The following is a 21,667-nucleotide window of genomic DNA, read 5'->3' on the forward strand; positions in this document are numbered from 1 at the left end:
AGACCTCTTCATTCTTCAATTGTACACGGCTTTCATTCAAAGAAGTTTAATGGAAGAAGGTTTACCTTGGTTTTGGCATTTATTCCTGCACCCCATCTATTTACCACCACTTTAAAATCCCCATCGAGAAAAATGACATATCGTTAATTTTAAAGGCTATAGAATTTTCATTGCAAAAATACCCCCACCAAATCATATTTTGGTTCGTTAATAACTAAAATAAATGAGTTTTACACATTTTACGTTTAGTCCAGTCAGTAGGGATCTTCGCCCTACAAAAGGTGGTGTAGTAGTAATTTTTTAATATGTTGAGGTCTGGGCCTTGAAAAAAACCATGTTTTCGACCTTGGGGGAAGACCGCTCGCGCCACCATCTTAGATGAAAGGCATAAAAAATCAGTCTTTACAAAATAACCGCGCAGCAGTTAATCTTACGGAAAAAAAGTTCACGTAAAAGGTAAAGAAGACACATTTTTTGTAATAAACCACCTTGAGGTAGAGGACGTGGCGCATTTTTTTAATGTGGTATCCCCCATAGGCCTAATCCACACCGACGCGGCGTGCATCGCTTTCAGTAAGTTGTCCGCTGCCGGTTCCCCTGTCATTGTGAGTGGAAGCCATTGTCATGTCAGGCCAAATCCCTGACCAGAACTTCTTCGAGTACCTAATAGTGAAGTGGGCAGATTTTGCATAAGGGGAATGTCCCTTTGCATGGAAGTACGGAACGGTGACCAAATGCAGTTTTCACCATTGTTTTCTAACTTGGTGCTTCTTTGAATTTAGTCGCAATCACCTCGTATTCATCTGCTCTGAGAATCGTCGATTTATCCAAATGCCCAATCAGTTGTTTCATCTCGCAGAAGGTGTAAATCAGATATGCAGGATAAGCAGGCAGTTATTCAGTATTACTAATCGTATACCGTACGCGAAAATGACCCCACCTAGTCTGGCGCCTGGCCGTCGCGTGCAGTTTTGTTAGGAAAATTTTCTACCAATAGATAATTGCCCTACTTTCTGTTTTTGTGCATTTATTGCAGGGATACACATATTTTCTTTAAAGTTAAAGATTGTGTTCTACATCCTTCGTGAAGGTGTGCTGCCCACAGTTCTTGTACCTTGTATCTGATTGAATACGTTTCTCGATTATTTACATAAGATTAAAAGATTGTTTTTTGAAGAGAGTAGGTACATATTGGTGCGTCCAAAAAATTGGAGAGAGGGGAACGTGTATATCGAGCAGCGTCCTTCGAAGTGATTATACCTGAGTTCTCCTCGAGAATGTTGAAGAAACAAATACAGAATGCCAAGAGTATACCTTTAAATTTTCCCAAAAAGGGGGTATAGACTATGATGGAAACCAAAAGGGTAGGAAAGGGGCCGTTCACTTAGCTCCCCCATTAGCACAAAAGTGCTTTCGAAAAAGCTTAGCCCCCCCCCCCCAGCTTTTTCATATTGAACCGATTCGGATTATACTTATTTGTGCTTTTATGCGTACAATCTTTGCGCTTTTGGGGCTAAAGTGAACCCTTAAACCCAAAATCGTGAGCATAGAGTACAATTGAGGCACAGTAGATATAAAATTGGTTCATTTGTGGGATTGGGGGCTAGATGACCAGGCCCGGTAGAATACTGCGAAATAACTGGGCCACTGTAATACAATAGGTATACTTTTTTTCACAGTTACCAACATTTTGATTTTTTTTTGTATAACACACGTAAAATCTCATTTTCACCTCCTAATAAATAAATTTGGCAAATTAATGTGTTAGGAGTAGGTCGATTCTCTCTCTTTGCAGAGATATTGAAAATATAGGGTGTACCAGTTTCAACACTTTTATAGGGCATCTTCGTAAATGTTAGTGCAAGCAAAAAAATACAGGCTTTATGTTTTATCTGAGTTAAATTTAAAATTAAAAGAGATACATAAAAATGTTTACTACAAAAGTTTTTTTATAATGACTCATGACCTCTTGACCTCATGAAGATATAAATAAAATTCAGTATTGGTTCAAAAAATTTTTGATATTTATCATTATAAACTTTTTTAAATATTTTGTATTTATTTTTTACCTTTTTGTGGCACTTGGGTCTTTTTTGAATATCGTCCAAAGTTCGCTATATTTAATACGCTATTTTTTTACATTAACGTAATGCGCTGTGCAATGGCATGCGGTCACTCCGCCACCCGAAAAACACTTGTGCAGCTAGCTCCAAATAAATCAAAATTGAAATTTGAGAGACTCGGTGGCCTCCATCAACTTCTGAAAATTCTGAAATAAATCTTGGGTGCCAATAAAAAAATCTGACATGAAAACTGGATCTGGGCCAGACTTTGGATTGGAATAAACACACAATTAATTGATTCCCAATGACAAAAATTGATTCCGAAACACATGAAAGAATTAAAACAAAACCCCTAAAAGAAAAAAAAGCTTACAAAGCATGTTTGGACGTATTACCCCGCACCCCATGATAAGCACCGCATTTCGGCAACTAGAGGTGCCCATCTGTATCGTCTCGTGCAGATATTACCACGCATGCACGGTCAGTAAAACACTTACTTTGGTCACATACTTCCAGAATTCACAGGTCATACACAAAGTGGGGTTCGTTTATAGGAGACCTTTACTATCATTTTTAGGAATGATGGCTAATGGCGAGAAAATCAGATGTTGCCGAAAATCATACGAACTTGGTATCCTCAAGTGTATTCTCCCGGACCATAATTTTACTACAAGTTTTAGTAGTCTCATACTAAAGTTTTCAATAAATTATAATGTAAGTGCCTTTTTTCAGACGTGTAATGCATCAACCAAATTATCATAAAACACCATCGACCATTGAAATGTTTTGACAAGTTTAGGTCAATGAAAGAATATACACACAGAGTTACCTACAAGGAAATGGCCATGGTAAGGATTTATGATGGTGGCGTAAGATCTATCAAAACCACCAAGGATTTTATAAATAACTGTACCATAAAGCATAGATCAGCGTGCGGTATTCCGCTCCAAGTGCAGGCATGCATTTGTTTAGAAACAAACAACTTCAGCGAAAATTTAACAATGCAAGATTTGTTTTAAATGCTTGGGCACATTGTCCTTCTTTCCTTACAAAAGGTCCACATCGTCTAATTACATGCAAACGCTTATTGGGGGTTTTAAGCCGTTTGGGGATTGACTAATTCTTTTGTTAGTGTTGAAACTCGTTTAGATATGCCCATTATGTAAATCTCTACCTGAATGGCAATAATAACGAATATCTAATTATAATCCCCCAAAACAGAAACCCTTACTTTCACTTCGCCTTAAGTACCTATAGCATAAACAATTAGGCAAGTACCCCGTTATCTCATCGTGATTAATATGTATTGTTCTGAAGAAAACCTTGGATTCGGCCTGAACATTTGTTTACAATTTATTTAAATCGCATAATCGATAAACAAGCATGACTAATGATCTAGTCATACACAACCTTAACGTGAGAGTGAAATTCGGAATGAATTAATTAAGGAAAAGCGAAAATATTTAGATTATTAACATTTGGTTGTCCTCTGTGGTATATCGATGAGTAATCGCAGGGCACTTCTGGTGTAATCTGAAGTATTTCCATATTTCAAGACGATGCGTGAGTCACAAATATTTTTGTGATTGATGTAATTTATTGTCAATATTAGTCATAACTAATTGACAAATGTGTAATTTATTGCTAAATGATTAGACACTTTCTGTACTCTGTAGACGTTATGTTACGACCACCGAGGAGGTTTTTGGCGTTTTTTATGCTGCGTAAGAATGATCAATCAATAACCTATTAAACATACATATACCTATTTACTTTGTTACTAATGTTTACTTTTGTATGAACCATAAATACATATCAGTGATTTTTGTAATAAAACGACAAACTTAAATTGGGGATATCTATATACTTAGGTTGTACCTACCACAGTGAGTTCACGTTTTCTCAAAAGTAGGTACCTCTATACCTATTAGCTTTCTACAGGAAAATATTCCTTCCTTTATTACTACCCCTATTGAAATACCCTACCTTATCGTGTTACACGCGTTTAATACAGTACTTTTAGATCATAGTAGGTATTCTTTGAATATAATTTTAATTTTATACAGGGTGTTTTTTTGGGAGCTTTAGTTAAAAGTTTCTGGGAAAGTAAAATAGGTAGGTTTTTGAAAATTTGTACTTAGGAGTTACTCTGAAGGCCGAATCGATGTAAAATATTTTCAAAATGGCCGCACTTCCGGAAACACCGGAAGTAGATAGTAACTTCCTTATTTTAAATGGCAACCCCTATTTTTTATTGCTTTTTTGGATTCTACGTGAAATTTCACTTCTTTTGATACCCATATGTCGATATCTACCATTTATGGTTTTTAAGTTATTTTGACTTTAAGAAAAAAAATGGCGGATGCAGATGGTACCTTGATAATTGATTACTTGCAAACGATTGTAGTCATGGCAACCTATTTTTATCAGTGCATAGAGAATGAATAGGGCTTTCTTTTAGTGCACTTAAAAAAAAGTTAAGTTGCGTACGACCGCCCCTATGGATATCCAAATTTATGAAACTTCAAAGACTAAAAACTCAGTTTTTTTTAATGGAATGACCATGTTCTTACTATTCCATGAGATAGAGAATCGAAATGGGCATATTTTGACAATACATGTTCCTATAGCTATCTTTAACAGTTTCTGACTTATTCCCATTTTATTGAATTGACACTATTTTTTTCGGATTTTCTTTTTAGTAGTCGGCCATGATTCTATAACAATTGAATTTTAAACAAATCTAGTGACACTAATCCATCACCCACTGTTATAGGTTAACATAAGTTTTTCAAAAATCGAAAAATGACTCGCAGTGGTTTCACCTATTTTGGAATTTAATTGTTATTTATGGTGAAATGGGCAGAATCGCGGCGCGTGCTTTCCGTACATTCATTCGAAAACTAGAACGAAATTGTATGAATTTTTGAAATTTTGTACCCCTAATGCACTACAAACCGTTGAAGCACAAGTTATACAAAGCTCTACAAGAGAATATTTAAGAAAATGAATTGAATTGCAAATGCAAGATTAACAAAATAAATTCAATGCAAAATATAAAAAACTTTGTTGAAACATTTTTGGTATGGAATTGTTGCTAGAACAGATATCGCATTACCTCTCTTAATTTCCAGACTTATACGTTGTTTAAGAAATTCAGTTGAACGACTCTGTTTAGATTTTTCAAAAATTTTCTGTCCTATATCCTTATTAAATGAGTTATTTATTAATGAATTATTTAGACTAGAACTAGAATCAGTGGTATTAAAGAATCCATTCCTTGATTTGTTTAAAATTCGATTGTTATAAAATCATGGCCAACTACTAAAAAGAAAATGCGAAAAAAAATGGCATCAATTCCGAGATCAATTCAATGAAATGGGAATAAATCAGAAACTGTTAAAGATAGCTATAGGAACATGTAATATCAAAATATGCCAATTTCGATTCTCTATCTCATGCAATATTAAGAACATGGTCATTCCATTTAAAAAAACTGAGTTTATAGACTTTGAAGTTTCTTAAATTTGGATCTCCATAGGTGCGGTTGTACGCAACTTAACTTTTTTTTAAGTACACTAAAAGAAAGCCCTATTCATTCTCTATGCACTGATAAAAATGGGTTGCCATGACTATAACCTTTTTCAAGTAATCAATTATCAAGGTACCATCTGCATCCGCCATTTTTTTTTCTTAAAGTCAAAATAACTTAAAAACCATAAATGGCAGATATGACATATGGGTATCAAAAGAACTGAAATTTCACGTAGAATCCAAAAATGCAATAAAAAATAGGGGTTGCCATTTAAAATAACGAAGTTACTATCTACTTCCGGTGTTTCCGGAAGTGCGGCCATTTTGAAAATATTTTACATCGATTCGGCCTTCAGAGTAACACCTAAGTACAAATTTTCAAAATCCTACCTATTTTACTTTCCCAGAAACTTTTAACTAAAGCTCCCAAAAAAACACTCTGTATTCAAAGGTATATACTGTAGAATGGGAAAAAATGTGTCAAACCAGTAGAACACGCGAATGTTACGAAATTTGAAGAATAAAATAGTTTTTCTTCCAAACGCACCACGGGCGATCAAAAAAGGATTGACATCCAGTCGCCTTTGGAAGTTTTCCCATGTCGGTAAACAAAAATTCCAAAGGTGACTCGACAGCAGACCTGTAAAAGATACTCGCAAAAAGTATCTAGTTACATTATAGTTACTTCTAACAAAAAGTAACTATTTACTATGCGTAAATTGTTACTTCACATAAAAGTATCTTTAAGTCCCAGATACTAGACATCGGTATCTAGATAGGTACTGAAACTAAATTATATGAATGTAGGTACCTGAAAGTATATAAGATACTTTGAAGTATTTAAGATACTTTATAGTACCTATATAAGTCTAGAGTAAGGTTCGGCATTTTTTTGATATTTATTGTCATATCACTTAAGAAATTTGTTTATTATCTCAAAATCAAGCGAAATTAAGTGAATATATGGTATGGATACACTTTACTATAGAAAACATTTACATAATAATAATAATAATAATAAATCCGCATAGATAGATGTATAGTGTAGGAAGGATATAAATTTTGTACTTCTATTACATGTAGGTATGTACCTAAGTTACATTTATCTTAAACGTTTTTATTGGACCGTAAAAAAATTAAACATTCAACATTTTCGTCATTTTCGTATCTAAGATACTTTTAAAGTATCTTAGTTACTTTTCGTGGTATCTAGATACTTTAGAAGAGTAACAGGTACAAGATACTTTACAAAAGTATCTAAAACATAGTTACTTTTTGACTCAAGAGAAAAGTATATTAGATACCTGGTATCTTAGATACTTTCAGTAACTAGATACCGAAAATACTCTTTTTCTAAAAATATTTACAGCTCTGCTCGACAGCAACTCTGTTTTGATCGCATGCGTATTTTAAAACTTCGGTAACATCTCATACTAGACCTACCACAAACTTATATTTGAAAGGGCAAAATTCAATATGAATATAGTCAATAATTTGACAGAATAAAATTTTCAGAAATTGTGGCGATAAGCGCCTCTGTTCTGCACTGGGTGAAATTATAACTTCTGCTATATTGGCATGGTTAAAAGTAACTCCAAAATAACAAAAAAGAATAGCAAGAAGATGGATGGCGTGTCAAAAGACAGTCCAGGTTATAATTAAAAAAGTCGAAAAGATCTTAATAAACCTATTGCAAAATAAAACTAATTACGCGTTTATTAATGTAATATGTATACTATTCATGAATTTTTTAATGGTCTTGTACACAAATGTATAACAGGTAAATGATCATATACCACCGCGAATTTCACTAATAATCACTTCGGCTTCGATGTTGGAACTGCCATACGCTTCATGCTCGTGTAGCAAACGGAAAGTGTCTAGAAAAATTACGGAACCTTAATGGGATGCTCGCCACACTATTATGCGAGAGTCAATGGAATCACGAAAAAATCTTACTGCTGGATGTAAAAGACAGATATTGATAAATAAAACCTGAAGATGACAACTCTGATATAGTAATCTTTGGGCCACGGATTTGTTAGAAATAGATATTTCAAAACTACAGGTTAGACTGCTGGAGATTGGTTTTGATGATAATTCACACTGGTGCCACTGCATCAGATCAAGATGAAATTTAAAAACCTCGTAATGAAAATATGAAAAGTGACAGAGCTACGAGGTCATTGACCCATTTTTAATACGCATGTTACATGTGGTATACAGGTCGACTGTGCAAAATTGGAACCGAATCGGCCCAACCCTTTGGCAGTTATACTATTCACGGACGGACAGACGGACACCAGCGACTCTCCTATAAAGCTTTCATTTTTGAACCATTTCGTGGGTGAACATGAACATATTATTACGAATATCAGTTTCTATAATTATTTAGGCTAGATCATTACTTTTACGTCAGGCATAGTGCCACTTTGCAAATTTTCACTAGACTCAAGTATTCTCCAGTAATTCTCAAGCTTCTAGTCCCTCTCCAGTTCTCTACTTATTTGCATGCGTTTTTCAAGGTTCTCTCAAATGCTTCTTAAATTCCCTTCATGTTCCCCTCAGTCTCTCAGGTTTATGTGAAGCTTTTTAAGTTCTCTTAAATTCTCTTCCTAGAATTCTCCTTCACGTGTTTGTCACATTCTTTTCCAGTTATTATCAATTTTTCCTTATGTTCACTTCAAGTTCATGGTAGGTTCCCTAAAAGTTTCACTCAAGTACCCCTCAAGATCGTAAATTCTCATCATACTCTCCTCCCCTCAATCCTTGCTCATATCAGATCCTTCTCAAGTTCTTCTCAAATTCAAGCCTTTCTCAATTTCATCATAAATGTCGCTCCTAAGGTTCTCAAGATACTTTCAAGTTTCTTTTCCTCACCTACTGTAACGGGTGGTCGATGAAAAAAGTAATTTTTCGAATTTATATTTTGGTAAGCACAGGAAAATTTGCACATGTACCGCTTCATAGTGAACTTAAACAAAGATATGTCTGGCGATAACGCGCAATGCTAGGAAACGTGTTGCGGCAAGCGAACGCGGTTGCCACGATCTCGTCGGACCTAAAAGTTTCGGTCGCGTTGTGCGAAAAGCCGAGTACGCGACAATATAGAATTCTGGGTTCCTATTGGTTATTGGAGTCAAGGGGTTGTCGGTCGGTCAGAAAATAGGGCTTATTTCGGTATTTCGATGGGGCAAGATTCAAACAGCGAAGGATGCGAAAGAGGGAAAGAGAGAGAGAAAAAGAGATTTTTGCTTGAATTCGCGGGGCGAAACGTACTACCTGAGTGCCTTAGAAATTAGATTCTAAGCGGAATTTGTGAGCGATCGCGTACTCTGTTTGTGCGTAAGTTTTTTTTACTTTTAAAGATTTATTAAAAATTGTTTGTGTTTTGAAATTGAATTTTTAGCGAAGTTATAAAAGCACACGTGGGCCGTTTTGTGTACGAGAGTTTTTATTCCGCGTATGTGGGAAGATTCGTGGTACATTTTCAAAAACTTGCGTGTTATTGAGTCAATTGAGTGAGTTTTATGCGGATAGTAGTAAAGAATTAGTAGTTACTCGTAATTGTACACGTGTGCAGATAAGCGAGTTGCAGTAGGTTGTAGTGCGAAGTAAAACCATTTTATGGTCGTTATCGTGTAGCCTTGAATTAATATGCAGAGCAAAAGTAAAAATCAATTTATTGGAAAGTGACGGTTTTACACCTCGCGAACTAGTTTAGTGTTTAACGGCATACTGTAAAAATTTTAAAGACAATTAATTCGTGCATTCTATTCGCAGCAAAACCTAGTAATAAATTAGGCAAATTTAACGCCAATACGGTGGAAAAGTGGCATTTTCTCTCGGTGCATAAATAACCACGGTTTCGAGTGTTACTTTCTCGAATTTTGAAGCTGGTTTGTTTGGATTCGCCACTCATACGAAGTTTACCGTCAAACTTGGCACTATCACGAAAATAACGTACAGTTACTTTGCTTCATTCGTTGAGATTTTCATTTAATTTTCGTAATATCATTCCTTTGGTTGGATTCAAATTTTATTTCGTATTAAAGGTGTATGTACTTTGAACAGGAGAATGCACTAGGAATTTATCATGTGGTAAAGATAAAAGATAAGAATCAAATTTAACAGGGACACGTGATCACGAAATAGGCATTGTATTTTTTTGTGTTTCTTCTTATGAATCAAACCGGTATTTTATGTCCATCTCTTCAACTTGCTATCAAACCCTCATGTTACCCAACATTTAAATTTTCCTTCCATGTTCTTTGAAACGGCAAGTTTCACCACGTCGTAGTTCGGCCAGTGATTTCGGGGTCAAGGTAACAAATTGTAGGGACATTGAGAGTTTCTACAGATGGGTTCGGTCAACATGTGCATAACATTTACCTAAAGAAAGGTGGTCGAGGCTTGGTTTGCGTGGGGTCCATTTCAGTTGATTGCCTCGGCGACAACATTAAGAAAAATTGGTTGGAAAGAGAGAGATTCTTCGCCGAACCTTCAAGGCGAACTTACATCAGTCGAGTGCGGCATTTTTAGTGTAACATTTAGTTTCATGACAAATTCGTATAATCGAGGTACACGGAAGAATTAAAAAGCCGCGTAATCGTACGTCGTCATATTTTTATCGCGAAAGTTGAAATTAATTGTAGCATTACAAGGGAAAACTGCGCCGCCAATTCGACGAAATTATTGTCGTGCGAGCTTTTAAATCGCTAGCGAGTTGGCATTACGAGTAAAAGTGGCGTATTTTTGCGAAAGGGGAACTTCGTTGTGTAGAGGAATCGACAGGTTGGCTGACTTATTTTGAACCGTGAATATAGTGCGAATGTATTTCACTCTTAATGAGCGAACACTTTCGTTTTGGTTGCATTATTTGTAAATTTGACAACGAAATTGTTGGTGTCAAAAGTACAGAACGTTTCATTGCGTTTGTTAGTGTTAGTTACGATAAATACAAATTTACTAACCACATTTGTGCACCTCTCATGTTTACACGGGGTGATACAATTCTAATTTAAACGGCAACCGATAAAAAATTTAAAGACAATTAATTGGTGCCTGGGTGAAGCCCAGTTTTTTCCTGATTCACATCGTCAACCATCCTTCAAAATTCACTTTGAACGAGTAGTCCAATTTACCAGGCGATACAAAATATCCAATTGTATTGCAGAAGGCTTTCCACCATCCAATTTTCCGAATTGCTGCTACCTTTCATGAGGAGAAAATCTATTTTAATTTTGTGAAAACTTCGACTCATTGATACATGTAAATTATTTGAAATTTTTGAATTAGATAAAAACAGGAGTCGATCGTGAAATTTCTACCAGTGCCGTAGAGATTAAAATTTATTTTTTGAAAGTGGGACTTTCTTTCGACCCCTGTAAATGTAACCACGCCGTCTTTTGTCCTAAAGACATGCTTTATCAAACGCAATATGATGCTGTAGGCAATGGTACAAGATCTTTCCTGCTACAGAACTCTATATATGGGAAATCGTTACCAAAAAATTTTAAAAGTCCATTGTCACTTCGTCATTGAGTTAATTTGTATAAGTAACGCGTTTTGTGTACGAAAGGTCTTGTCTTGGCCACAATTATAACCGAAGGTGAATAAATAATTTAAACAATTTATTGAACAATTAGGATTTTCACCGTGAACTTTTCATCCGCCGTATATAATCGCTATGCGAATAGGCGCGCCCCTATACGCACCACAATGCAGCTCGATTTCTTTTGAAACGAAACCGTCCAGACGATAACAATAGCGTCGCTCGGATGTTTAACACCTGCATTATTTTGTCGAGGATTATTCCCTCATCAAGTGATTCTTTGAATTAATCCGGACGTCTTATTTGTCATTTAGAGATAAGTTATCGAGGGGGAAGTGCGCGATTTGACGTAGTCGCGGGATGATTAGAAAATAGGCCGATGTATCCTTTTCTATTTTCTAAAGTAATGGGCTTAGATATAGAAAGCGTACTGCATTTATCTAAATCTTAAAACAAATTATTCAAATCGAATTTCTACATCTGTAATTCGTGATGTGAATACGCATTATGGCGTGACGCAGGGTGCATTTACGCAGCCAATGTTGTTCACAAGGAAAGTTTAAACGAATTAGTAATTGATGTTTTTGCATGAATCAACAGTTGTCTCTCAATACTAATTGATTATGCAATTAATATGAAACGTCCACACGTGCGTGGAGAAAGTGTTTTGGTCTATGTATGAATGAACCTTTTGAGTTTATGTAAGCCATAGGTGAACCGCAAAAACCACACAAAGAACATTCGAATTAAACGAAATATATAAAGATTATGGATATCTCGGTGCTCCCCACCCCCAGCTACTTAGGTGATATCATCATGAAATACCGGTCAGTAAGCCGGTCTACCATGCGTTGCTTCGAACTGACGTATCCAAAAGCACTATCGACGTTGTGAAGTTCAGTTGCATCGTGGTCGTTGTACGTTTAACAATTGTTTGCATAAATAAGTGATCGCGATGAGGGACATACCAAAAGTAAATTATAACGTCCCAATAAAAAATAAGAAAATCGCGAATGAAAACGAAACGAACGGTGTGCTTACGAAATGTACATTTAAATCTTACAAGGACTTTTTGGAAAATTACGAGAGCAAAAACACGAAAGACGACCAAGAAAGTGTTTCTTCGACAGACAGTGGAATATCCGATATTAAAAGTTACAGCACGTCCACTTCCAGTTTAAATTCTGAAAACGGATCTTCAGCGAAAGTAGAGGTGTTCAGCAGTGGCCGTACCGGATCTTTCCGAAATTACTTAGAAAACTATAACAATAAGAAATTTAGTTCAGTTAAGCCAATTGCGAGCAAACAAAATGTGATTAAAAGTGAAATTGTGATACAAGTCAACGCACCACAGGAATTCGTGCCGGATGAACGAGACATTCCAGATTATCCTCCACCGCCACCCCTCGAACGGCTTGAGGAGATCGCACCGGTAACGCCGCCGCCGCCTCCACCTCCATCAACACAGCCACCGCCTCCCCCATCAATACCGCCACCTCCTCCCCAATCAATTCCGCCACCTCCTCCTCCCTTCATCGCAAACCAGTGCAGTCCAAAAAAATGGGCACCTGTAGAAACCGAAACCCAGCCGGCTATTCGAGAAAAGCAGGTTAGTAACAACTCCGCGGCGGCAACAAATTTAGCGGCGATTCTCACACAAAACGCCCTCTTTAAACGTAAAGCGCACGAAAGCGAAAAGGTAATTGAATGCAAGCCGATACTGATCGAAAAACCACCAACACCTCGCCCCGTCATCAATCATAACACGCTACCAAGAGCCAAAGCGCCCGAATTCATCAACCACCGCACCATAACCATCGAGGTGCCCATCAAACATTCACCCCCAAAGCTCCTCGACGAGGTCGACTACAGCACGACGACCGTCGTACCGATCGCGGACAAAAACACCAAAGTGAAGACGAACGACCCCAACGTCAAAAAAATGGTCTACAGCACCTACCGCGGCCTTCTCGGCGCGTACAACAACAAAGCGAACGACATGATCGCCACCCTTCCCAGAACCACCATGGTCAAGGAGGACCGAGGAATCTCAAAGCAGCTGGAGAGCATCGCGTAAGTGCCCCATTTTTTCCCGTAGAGTAAGAATGTGAAAGTGTCGGCGCGTCGTCTTATTTTAAGGTGGCCGCACTTCACCTTCAAATTTGATTGTTTATTGCTATTTGAAATCCTAATTGGCTTCGCTTCATTACACATGTATTATTGTTGTGTTACCATTTTTTTTAACGGCATGTTTTGTGTTGTCTAGGTTGCAAGGTGGCTTGGAAAAATTAAACGGCCGAACTAACCCTAAGGTAGACACGGATTCGGGTGCTAATTAGAATATGGGCGCAATTATTCTATTATGTAAAGTGCTGATTGGTAAATAAAAATGGCAAGTGGTATGTAGTAGTTATTTGCATGCGTAGTATGCAATAGTGTCTAGACTGCTCTTTTTAATTTATACACTATTATTAAGTAATTATTAATTAATACTTGTGTAAGTTTTTTTAATGTAGGCAATAAATTAATATTTTACGGTAGATTGGTTCATTCTGTTGCCACCCCTCGGACGCGGACGAGGAAAGGATTATCAAATTGCGACGGGTTCGGTTTTATTTTTGGTTTTTGATCGTGATACGCTTAGAGGGGCTGTTGAACTCTCTAGAAATACAAATCGGGTACGCCCGCCAACAATGAGGTATCTTATTTTCGGACATCCTTACGAGAATACTGCTACGGCTCCATCGTCTCGATTCTTTGAACGCGTTATTTATGAATCATAAAAATATTTAATTGTACTTTTCAGCGGGCGGAGAGTACTCGACGTCTTACTCAGCGCAAGGTTTTTTGCGTTAATGCATAACAAACTTTTCGAGAACGGTTTCTTCGTGGAGAAAAAAGCGGAAGTAAATTTGCGCTCCTTTTTTGCATAATTATTGCGCTTTTCGTAATACCATTTAGGAGCGCAACGTAAGGTATTTACAATTTGGATAGTGAAAATGGCTTGGTAAAGCTGTAGATTCAGGTATTACCAGACCCAGGACTCTTAAAAAAGGCATTCTCCATTCACAATTACCTAATTCGTAGGTACGTACGCTCAATAGATAATGCCGGCATTACCATAAACAGTTATTGTTATTTAGTTATTACTTTCCCGAGCTGGTCTACACCTACATTCTCGCTCAAAATAAAACCTCTGTGAAACTAGCACCGAGAAACGTACCCACCAGTAAGTAACTACTTAAAGGGTGAAATCGGCGTTTGATTTTATCTCCGTACGGCAAAGAAATTCTCGAATTTTAATTCTCTAAATAAGACGCACGATACTGACGTAAAGAACGACCGACACATGATATTTCAGAGTGCGATATCAACGAAAAAAGTTTTAAAAAAATTCCATAAACCGATCGGGGGCGAACCAACTGTGAATCTCTAAATCACCCGAGGCCATATAGAGGCACAAAAAATTTTTTTCCAAATTCGTCCTGTCGTTTAGAAGAGTTCAGTTACAAACCACCCGTAAGGTTTGTAAAGATTTAATTCGCACAAAAATTGTTCCGCTCCAATTTCCCTTTAGAAAGTTGCGATTCATTTGTAGTACCTATATAGGTAATCGGTCCTTAATATTCGCACAAATGTTGATTCTTTTAAGCAACCCCTACAAAAATTGCACAAGATTTGTTAAAAATCCTAATTCCTTATCCAGCATTACTCAAGAACTTGGGATTTACTTGGCAACCATTTACGGGGCGAAATCCGCGCTTGAGATTAAAAAAAGGTTTCCGCTTCTAATTTCCTTTAGAAGTGCACGAGAAACCTCGGGCTAAAAAATGACATTTACTAAATGGGTGCAGCTGCAATTCCTTTTTAAAACTCACACAGCAAGAGTTTGAAAAAAAAATTTCTTTTAGCAGTTTAGATTCAATATGCAGCCGTCTCAGACGGTGACATCCGTTCTAGATGTGTAAAAAATTCACGTTTCAGATTCAATTTCGTTTTATAAGGTTACGTGTGATCTCTGGTGTTACGCAACCAGTGACGTAGCATGTCCAAATGGCGCCAAGGACAAGCATTAAAATTGCGCCCCTTCGTAAATTACAGATACGAAGAATCGCGTACGATTTTCAGTAGGGGATTTTTTTGTGCACCGCTCGAAGTTATTAAATCAGTTCGCATTCGAAAACACGACTTTTAATCCGGCTCATATTCAATAGTACTGATCCTCGTAAAATCGATTGGAGAAAGTTTGACGTCGCTATCTCTTTTCGTTCTCGAGTTAGACGAGGAACAGACGAACAAAACCATCACATAAGAGGAATTTCTTTCTTTCGAAAAATTCGCCTAAAAAGCATATACCTACACTTTTGGCGGTTGTCAGAGGTTCTCTGAGGTGAATAGGTGACGCTTCGATTTGCGGCGGTGCTTGCGTTCACTCTTATTGGAGTAACGGGTGATCCCCAGATGTCAAATGCAGGTGTAACACGGATGAAAGTAACCTACGCTATGGGTGAACAATAGGACCCGGCGGCACCTATGGAGAATAGTAGGTGTTGGGGTCACGCTATGGATGAACAGTAGGGCCAGGGAGTCTTCTTCGCTCTAGAAACAGAAGTCAACTGAATTGTTATGGTCATCGTGTTTCATTCCTCCGGTATCTCTGACTCCAGGTGCGTCGGAGTCGGAGGCCGGTTGCTCAGGCGGTTGGGATTAATTAAAGCAGACAAAATAAACTACATCCCTTGTGCCCGCCACTCATTCCGCGGGACTGTTTAATATGATGTCGTTTATTTTGGTTTTTATCTTTCTTTTATCGCCCCCTTTTGATCGACGCCCAGGACACGTGACCTGCCTACCCCACCCTAGTCGCGCCACTGTACCCGACGCGTTAGCATTTAATTATTGTCATCTGAGGGAGCGACATTATCCACCCTTGAGGTTTAAAAAAATCATTTTGCCCCTGCACAAAAATACTTCCAAATTCCAATTCTTTTAGAAGCTTACAATGCATCTTTTTACTACCACCAAAAAGTTGGCATTCACTTGGCTGGCCTTTAAGAGGGTGAAATTTACCCTTGAGGTATAAAACATTCATTTAACACCATCGATCTAATCTTAACCAACAAATTGGCATTTAGGTACTGTTCGGCATAACTCTGGGCCCTTCCTTAGACTCGTCTCTCTACGTCCACGGTGGCAAACGACATTTACCAACGGCCAAGCACACACCACACAGGGGACTGCGTAAGGGGCGCAATCCGGCTTTGCGGTTTAAAACATATTCCTTTAAAACACGCTCAAAAAAGGCTTGAAACATATCATGTCGCCTAAGGGGGCGAAATCAAGTTAAAAAAAAAACACCCACACAAAAGAGATTTCTCTCAATGAATGTCTAGTATTACCAAAGAATGTCGTTTACCCTCTAATAAAAGCAAAACAATGCATGTGCAACAAATCGTGTTGCGCATGCGCAATAATCTTTCTTATTTATGGTGCAATTTAAACGAAATTTGTATGGAAGGTTCCTATAATAAAGGTAAAGAACATGCGCGCGCTAAAAATTGCACTGAACATGTGCAATAGACAACTTCCTTATGTATGTGGCAATTTGATCTGAAGTTTTATGATAGGCCTCTCTAATAACAATAAAGCGCCAGAAATCGCTATACATTTTTAAGCAGAAGTAGAAGGTTACCATCAGAAATCGTTTTTATAATCAATCGTGCAATATAAAAACTGCATGACTTAAAAAGAGGCGATCGAATATATTGGTGCTTTTTTGAGCCGAATCATATTTCTTTTCGATTTTTTCGCCATTTAGAATATTCCAACGACACTTAAAACAGTATCATAACATCAATAAACAATAAATTACACAACGATAAAATAATAATAAACAACGATTGTTAATAAAAATGCGGTGATAGTGCGATTTGCACAAAAAAGACTTCAAATTCTAATTTCTTTTAGAAGTTTACATGAATCTCTAATATTACTAAAAAAAAAAAAAGGTAATGGGTAAGGGGGTTAAATCCGCCAACGAGGCTTAAAAATGCATGTAACATCCACCCAAAAGGATTTCAGATTGTACTTTCTTTTAGAAGTTTACAGTGAGTTTTTAATATTACCAAAAAAAAGTCATTTACTAAGCGAGCATGTAAGGGGTTGAAATCTGCCCGCCTTCGAGAAAAATGTTCTTTTAACACTCGCACTAAAGGGTTTAAAATTTTAATTCTTTTTAGAAAGTTTACTTCGTGATCGCCAAAAGGGCTGAAATCCGCCCCTGAAGATTAAAAAAATTGGTTTCGAATCTGCAAAACAGTTTACAAATTTTAATTCCTTTTGGAAGTTTACAATGAATCTCTAGTATTACTGGAAAAAATTGGCAATTACTAAGGAGCGTGTTAAGGGATCACCCTTTGAGGTTTAAAACGTTTTTTCGAGAGTTTTTTAACAGCCGCACAAAAGGGTTTCCAATTGCACTTTCTGTTAGAAGTTTATAACGAATCTCCCGTATTTAAAAAAATGACATTTACTAAGCGACCAAGGGGTTGAAATTCTCCGAGTTTTAACAAATATTCGTTTAACACACGCACTCTGTAGTTCCTTACAAAGTTATACCAAAGAGTACCTATATAACGTAATAATTCAATAAATATTGATTTTCTGCCAAAAAGGCATTTGTCATTTTCGAATCGCTTCCAAAAGCTTTTCAGCTCACAAGACGATTTAAGGGAACATCACATACACACAAACTAGGTACCTACAGACATTTTTTAAAAACCACTTTTTTGAATTCCTGGGTCCTTGAAACGTAAAGAACCGGATTGGGAGTGATTTCAATAACCTCCCTAGTTTTCATTGGTAAGGTTAAAAAAGGATTCATGTAATTAAAGACTAATTCTCACTAGAAAATAAAAATTTTTGAAATGGAAATGAGAAATAGCAAATAGCACTTTGAGGGTGAAGGCAAGAAGTATTTGTTTGGCTTTATTTTTAAGTGGGCTGGGTTTCAGCCAAGGCCGCTTTATCAACCCACCCCGCTACATTTACAAATATCCATTTTATCATAAAACAAGCTATGTTTCCTCCAAATTTCAAACCCCTACGACTTTTTTTTCGCAAAAATAAGAATAACAATCGAAAAAAACCGTTTTTCCGGTTTTTCTAGGAAAATTGGACGTTATGTGAAAATAATGCAGATAACAAAAGTAGCTCATTTGTTTAATCTCTATAACTTTTACATTGAACATTTTCGTCTAAACTTAATAGTTTTGCCACAATTTGTAAAACACCACTTTTCACCCCTTTCAACCCCCGGGATTTCACCCGCGGAAAAATTCAGCTGTTTAGTTTTTCCCAATTTCTAACCATTTCACCTGAAAAACCCGGTTTCGTCCGGTAACTAATTTTTGTTTTTTAAATAAATTATTTTAGAGCCCTTTAGCCTGAACTATTTCTCTAAACTTTTCATTTAGAAGCACGCTTCTTGTGTCTACCAAAATTGCTGACTCAATTGCAAATATAAATCTCAAAAAATCCGAAACAATCCGTTTGCTTATTTTGGAAAGAGATAACATCCAGGGAAACGGCTTTAGGTCGGAAACTAATACAGATAAACGTGAGTAATTGATTTAATCGACGAATGTATTGACTAGAAAAAACCAGTTTCAGGTGATGACACGTAATTTTGAATAGGTATATTTGTTACCAATTGAACGGTGATCACGTTTCGGTGCATTGTATACTGTTATCGTACTTTTTTAAATGACGAATTTTTGCAATGTTAATTGACGGTAGTGATTTAAATTACTCATTGTGTTTGGTGAGTGTGCATGGGACAGTAGAGGTCGTTTTCAATTCAACACAAAGGTATGAAAATGGAAACTGTTACTTTTTTTACTGAATTGCGTAGGGTTCGTCAAAAGCCGGCGTATAGATTCCAACTTTAAAAATACGTGGGGATCTAACCCAAATAGTCACATTATCTTCGATAAACTAAAAAATTAAGGAAATAAACCACAAATTTAAATTCTCGTTGACGTTATAACAGCATTGTAAAATTTCGCTTTTCGACCACACTCCGAGTTCCGAAATTTCTTGTTCCCGGTCAAAATTCTCCGTAAGCTCATTTCAAAAGTATTTTTTTTACCCGTAAACGATCGTTCAGGTTCCTTGTTCAATACTTTTAGTCTCGATCACAATTTTTTCGTTGCTCAAAAATGTTTTTTTAATTTCCCTAAAATATCTTGCACTGGTTTATATTTCCCGAATTTCTATACTAAAATTTCTTCAGTATATCTCCAGAACTCCCATGATTATTTCCTCAAAACAAACTTTTTCCTCTCAAAATTTCCTCTTCTTTAAAAACCTTACTGCATTTGTCTAAAATGTGCTCTAATTTCTTTAAACTTCTTACAGGTTCCGAGTTAAGTACCTTTTCTTTCCCAATTTTCTTTTTCCCTCAATTTTCCTAGTTTCTGTCGCTTGTTCTCAATTTTAAAAATTGCCTGCTACGTCCTAAGGACCCGTTATTATCTTGTCCATTGGTATATTTATCAGATAGATTACCTGCTATGTGAATACATGCAGGTATCTATTATTAAAAGTCTCCTTAAAGGTCCAGAGTAAATATTCTTTAAATGTTCTAAAATTAGGAAATACATCAAAAAGGCCTTTTTAATTAAACGGAAGTTTGGGTTAGAATCCAGGTTCACACTTTTGCAGTATACCTATACCCTATATCAAGAAATCTTGTAATAGTAGTGTAACATTAAAGGCGAGTCTCATACAATACAGTGCTTGGTGTAGTTTTTAACATACAGGGTGTCTCACCTAAAATTTACACTCCTAATATATCACTTTCCGTATAATTAACAAAAATATTGTTCAAGCACGTTAAATTTGCACCGAACAAGGACCAAATTTAACCTGACGCTCCTTAAAAATTACAAGAACATCATTTGAAAGCTATTCTCTTGCGAGGTCCTGAGGTCCAGCATTAATTTTTCTTTCCCGGAGGGAGGTTGTACATATTTAACTCAGCATTTCCGTTATATTCAAGTGGTGTTTTCATTAACTTATGCGTTGTTCCAATTAAAACCAATTAAGCAAATGGTTTTAATTTGCGAAACCGCAAAGTAAGCGGCGGATAACTTTCATCCTGATAATTTGAAGGCTAAGGAAAAAGTTGCAGTTTTTATTGAAATAGATGGAAAAAACAAAGTAGATCTGTAGATTAGAATTGATCGAGCTTTCAAATTGGGCCCTGTACTATCCCGTGTGCTCTCTAAATGGGTTTAATAATTCACCTACGATAAGACGAAATTAGCTAGGTTCCTTATCGATACAAATTTGATACGTTTTGACAATTCTCGAGAAATTGGTTTGTTCAGGGGTACAAATTTCGGTTGAGACAATCAAATAATTCAAAATATGTATTATACAAGACGATATAGGCATGTTTGGTTAGTTTCCCTTTATCGTCGTGTATAATACAAAACTTTATTTTATAGCAAAAGCCATAGGTATCATTACAACACTTCTGAAAATTCTGTAGCTATATAATTTAGATGTTCAAAATAGCAAGCTTAGCTTCTCCCGTAGTTTCAATGGGAACAATATTGTTATCAGTTTTGAACATAATCTTATTTCGTGCTCCGCGTCCCATTTCTAATAACAATGACATAATTTGTTTCACTTTTTCTACCCTTGCCGTTAAATTGATCACTTTATCTACCCTTAGGGTTACAAAGACGCTAAGACACTCTTTCCATCACATTCTTTTTCTAAAATTCCTTGTTCCTCTCATGTTAGTTACTCTTACGTTTTTACGAAGTTCATCTCTCTACGAGAATAGTTTGTCCTAGCTCGGGAACTGTAAACTCTATGTTGGATTCGGCGTGGAAAAAAATGAGCAATTGGAAATAACAAAATTGTCAAATAATAAAAATATGTGGAACACAATCTTATGGTACCCATGAATCAAAAAATAATCTATGCAATTTTTCGGCTAATTGAGTTTTCTGTCACAATTTAAATTATTACATAATCTTATCGCCATCAAGGTGAAGCGTAGGTAGTCGGACTAATTTCTCCTCGGTTCGGCCAGAACGCAGCGGGAAAATTACGATGAATGATGATGAACGTGGGGCCTTTTACGTTTTCCGTATCGAACCTCATTTCGCATTCATCCTCTTATAAACAATTGGCAACGGCTCAATAACTTATGCTAATCTAAATTGACGATCATTTTTTCACATAACGAGATACATTTGTTATACCGGTGAAGCCTCAACGGTGCCCATTTTTCAAACTATAACGTAATCTGGATGCGTATGGATTAGCATTTTTAAGTGGAGATTAGAAAGTAAAAGATTACGGTTGTAATTCGTTTTGCTATACGCGGCCTATTAAAAATTTTGCTTGGGTGTAAAAATGTGTTGGTGGCAAACTGTAGGTGGAAATTTATGTTTTGATTCGACTTTAACGACAAAAATGAAGGTGGAGTTTTAGGATT

At 36.6% G+C, this 21,667-nt stretch overlaps 2 protein-coding genes across 7 annotated transcripts in view; both read left to right on the forward strand.

The window, feature by feature from the left end:
* The window catches only part of LOC116177635, an 84,912-nt gene that overhangs the window by 1,561 nt on the left and 61,684 nt on the right, over positions 1-21,667 (forward strand). For 5 of the 6 annotated variants that reach the window (XM_031496645.1, XM_031496650.1, XM_031496649.1 and 2 more), the window contains exon 1: positions 18,917-19,020. The exons of the other annotated variant lie outside the window; for it this stretch is intronic. In XM_031496645.1, coding sequence (XP_031352505.1) covers positions 18,932-19,020 — 89 coding nt within the window. In that variant the 5' untranslated portion in view covers positions 18,917-18,931. Of the gene's footprint in view, positions 1-18,916; positions 19,021-21,667 lie in introns of those variants that run through there. 6 annotated transcript variants of the gene reach the window in all.
* Positions 11,967-13,691, forward strand: LOC116177637 (bromodomain-containing protein 4-like). Its single transcript, XM_031496652.1, has 2 exons — positions 11,967-13,224; positions 13,418-13,691. The coding sequence occupies exons 1-2, from the start codon at positions 12,107-12,109 to the stop codon at positions 13,488-13,490; spliced, it is 1,191 nt and encodes a 396-aa protein (XP_031352512.1). The 5' UTR covers positions 11,967-12,106; the 3' UTR covers positions 13,491-13,691.

The sequence above is a fragment of the Photinus pyralis genome, unplaced genomic scaffold, assembly GCF_008802855.1.
Source record: "Photinus pyralis isolate 1611_PpyrPB1 unplaced genomic scaffold, Ppyr1.3 Ppyr1.4_LG8, whole genome shotgun sequence".
Taxonomy (NCBI): Eukaryota; Metazoa; Arthropoda; class Insecta; order Coleoptera; family Lampyridae; genus Photinus; species Photinus pyralis.

Excerpts from the sequence above, each read along its gene's own strand:
- LOC116177637 (XM_031496652.1), top strand. The coding sequence starts at position 12,107 with ATGAGGGACATACCAAAAGTAAATTATAACGTCCCAATAAAAAATAAG. Across the intron at positions 13,225-13,417 it reads AAGCAGCTGGAGAGCATCGC|GTTGCAAGGTGGCTTGGAAA; the intron begins GTAAGTGCCCCA and ends TGTGTTGTCTAG.